The sequence below is a fragment of the Solanum stenotomum genome, chromosome 11 (assembly GCF_019186545.1).
Source record: "Solanum stenotomum isolate F172 chromosome 11, ASM1918654v1, whole genome shotgun sequence".
NCBI lineage: Eukaryota > Viridiplantae > Streptophyta > Magnoliopsida > Solanales > Solanaceae > Solanum > Solanum stenotomum.
This window is the reverse complement of record NC_064292.1, coordinates 47820342-47822750: the sequence shown is the minus strand read 5'-3', so window position 1 is coordinate 47822750 and position 2409 is coordinate 47820342. Positions and strand designations below refer to the sequence as shown.

General features: G+C 36.7%; 2 protein-coding genes across 12 annotated transcripts in view; both read left to right on the top strand.

Annotated features, from left to right (window-relative positions):
* LOC125845024 (protein SRG1-like) overlaps window positions 1-917 on the top strand; it is a 5875-nt gene extending 4958 nt beyond the window's left edge. The window contains exon 4 of the mRNA XM_049524408.1: window positions 829-917. The gene's annotated coding sequence lies outside the window, so the exon portion shown is untranslated. The remainder of the gene's footprint in view (window positions 1-828) is intronic.
* LOC125845020 (protein SRG1-like) overlaps window positions 1-1530 on the top strand; it is a 110603-nt gene extending 109073 nt beyond the window's left edge. For 4 of the 11 annotated variants that reach the window (XM_049524400.1, XM_049524399.1, XM_049524401.1 and 1 more), the window contains exons 3-5: window positions 236-483; window positions 590-914; window positions 1113-1524. In XM_049524400.1, the coding sequence (XP_049380357.1) occupies window positions 311-483; window positions 590-914; window positions 1113-1376 (762 nt within the window). In that variant the 5' untranslated portion in view covers window positions 236-310 and the 3' untranslated portion in view covers window positions 1377-1524. Of the gene's footprint in view, window positions 1-6; window positions 104-235; window positions 484-589; window positions 915-1112 lie in introns of those variants that run through there. The other 7 variants (XM_049524398.1, XM_049524396.1, XM_049524395.1 and 4 more) reach the window with 4 other exon arrangements.
* The last annotated feature ends 879 nt before the right edge of the window (window positions 1531-2409 follow it).

Sequence of the window (2409 nt, the reverse complement as noted above, 5' to 3'; positions counted from 1 at the left end):
GTCGGTTCCAGTTATCGATCTTCAAAAGTTGATTTCAGGGGATTCCATGGATTCTGAGCTGCAAAAGCTTCACTCTGCTTGCCAACAATGGGGTTTCCTACAGGTTTCATTTTCTTCGTAATTTTGTTTAATAATTCCGGTGTGTTTGTTACAAATTCATTTTATTTGCATTGAAAATGACTTATTTAGTTGAATGACTGTTTGAGAAATTAACTAACATATTGTTTAATGTTAGGTTATAAACCATGGAGTGACACCTTCGTTATTGGAGGAGTTCAAGAGAGAGGTTACTGAATTGTTCAAACTTCCCATGGAAGAAAAGAAGAAACTATGGCAACAGAAAGACAGCTTTGAAGGTTTCGGGCATATGTTTGTTGTATCGGAGGAGCAGAAGCTTGATTGGAGTGACATGTTTGGCATAATAACTCTTCCTCCTCATATCCGCAAAGTGGACTTGTTTCAGAAGTTGCCCTCGAAGCTCAGGTGCCCATCTTCTTACTCTCTCTCAGGACATACTTACTCAACCCCCTTACTTGTCTTTCTTTTGTATCAGAAAAGTCAAGAAATTGATGGGGTGTTTGAAATGCAGGGACATCATGGAAGCATACTCAAAAGAAATCAAGAACCTATCAATGATCATCGTATGTCAATTGGCCAAGGCTTTAAGGATGAATGAAAAAGAAATGCGAGATCTATTCAGTGATGGTATGCAGTCAATGAGGATGAATTATTATCCGCCTTGTCCTGAGCCAGACAGGGCAATTGGCTTAAGCCCTCATTCTGATGCGGATGCCCTCACCATCCTCTTCCAGCTCAATGAAACTGAAGGTCTCCAAGTCAGAAAAGACGATATTTGGGTGCCTATAAATCCCCTCCCAAATGCTTTGATTGTCAATATTGGCGATATGATGGAGGTAAATAACAATTTTTTACTGAGTAATTTATTTATCTAAAGGGTTGAGAAATAGTGATAATTGTAGTTTTTGCGTGCAAGTTATTGATTTAGTTTGGTTTTGATTCACAGTATCACGCATCATGGTTTGCGTATTTAACACTTCTGAATTTTCATGAAAGTACTTAATTGAGAAAAAATGTGTTATTTGACTTGGCAGATAGTGAGCAATGGTGTCTATAGAAGCATTGAGCATAGAGCAACTGTAAACTCAAATGAAGAACGGCTCTCTGTTGCGACATTCTATAACATCAACCTTGAATCCGAGTTAGGACCTGCACACAGCCTCATTGGACCACATAATCCTCCCATTTTCCGAAGAGTTTCTGTGCACAAATATTTACAGGACTTTTTTGCACGAAAAATTGATGGAAAATCGTACCTTGATTTCATGAAGGTCGAGGCAAGGGATGATGAATCATAGGTAGCATTTGATATAAGTTACTCTTGCCGTTGTAATTTCGAGTTCCCCTGTTTGATTACTATAAATAAGAAGAATAGAGTACTCTTCATTTCATTGTATATAACGGTTTTCTATTTGTTAGATGTATCGACGTGAAAGGAAATATTACTATGTGGGTTACTTTAGACACTATATTTTTGGGTTGCACCTCTCGCCCTGGGAAATTTTCATGAATTTTTTTTTAGGGAAAATTACACAAACTATCCCATAAAAGTTGCAGTGAAGCCGGATCGTACCAAAAATAAATTTATTTTTAGAAAATGATAGATTAAAATTTTTTTTTTCTTAGTATAAGCATAATGAAAAACAATCCTATATTAACATGGATGAGCTTTTTTCACGAAGAAAGTTTTGCGCCCAAATGTTTGTATATCAATCGGGAAAGAAGGTGGTTCTTCCTTCCTATCCCATGAGCAAAAATTGTGGATACAAAGAAATCTTTTTTTCTTCTTTTTATTTGGCTAATTTATTTGCTACTAATTATCTTACCGTCTTACTTATGCACGTAATACGAATAACATTACGCCACGTTCTAATATTTCTGGCTAGCTAGCTAACTTCTATGTGGAACAGAATAATTAGTGTTTGAAAATGCCACGATCTAATAAGGTATAGTAATTGCAGGATAAAATGTCAGGTTTAGACCTTCGAATGCAAGATCAAATACTCTAAAGCAAAAAATTAAAATTAACAAAACAAAAAGCCTCCACTTGTTCCAGGGAAAACACATCAAAGTAGTTCGAAGAGTATAATAAATTCAAAAATAAGTGATATGGTTAAACTACAGAATAAAGAATGAAATCAGTGCTATCAGTCCCAATTTTAGCAACAAAACCCCCAAATCGAACACCAAACACATTTTCACCGCCGAAGACGCCAATCTGGTGGTTCTTCCCGCCATCACCGCCGAAGAATTGGAGGTTGTGGTGGTGACCTTCATCGTGCCTGCGGGGAGGATCAAATCTAAATTAGTCGGACTTCAATACAAATATCA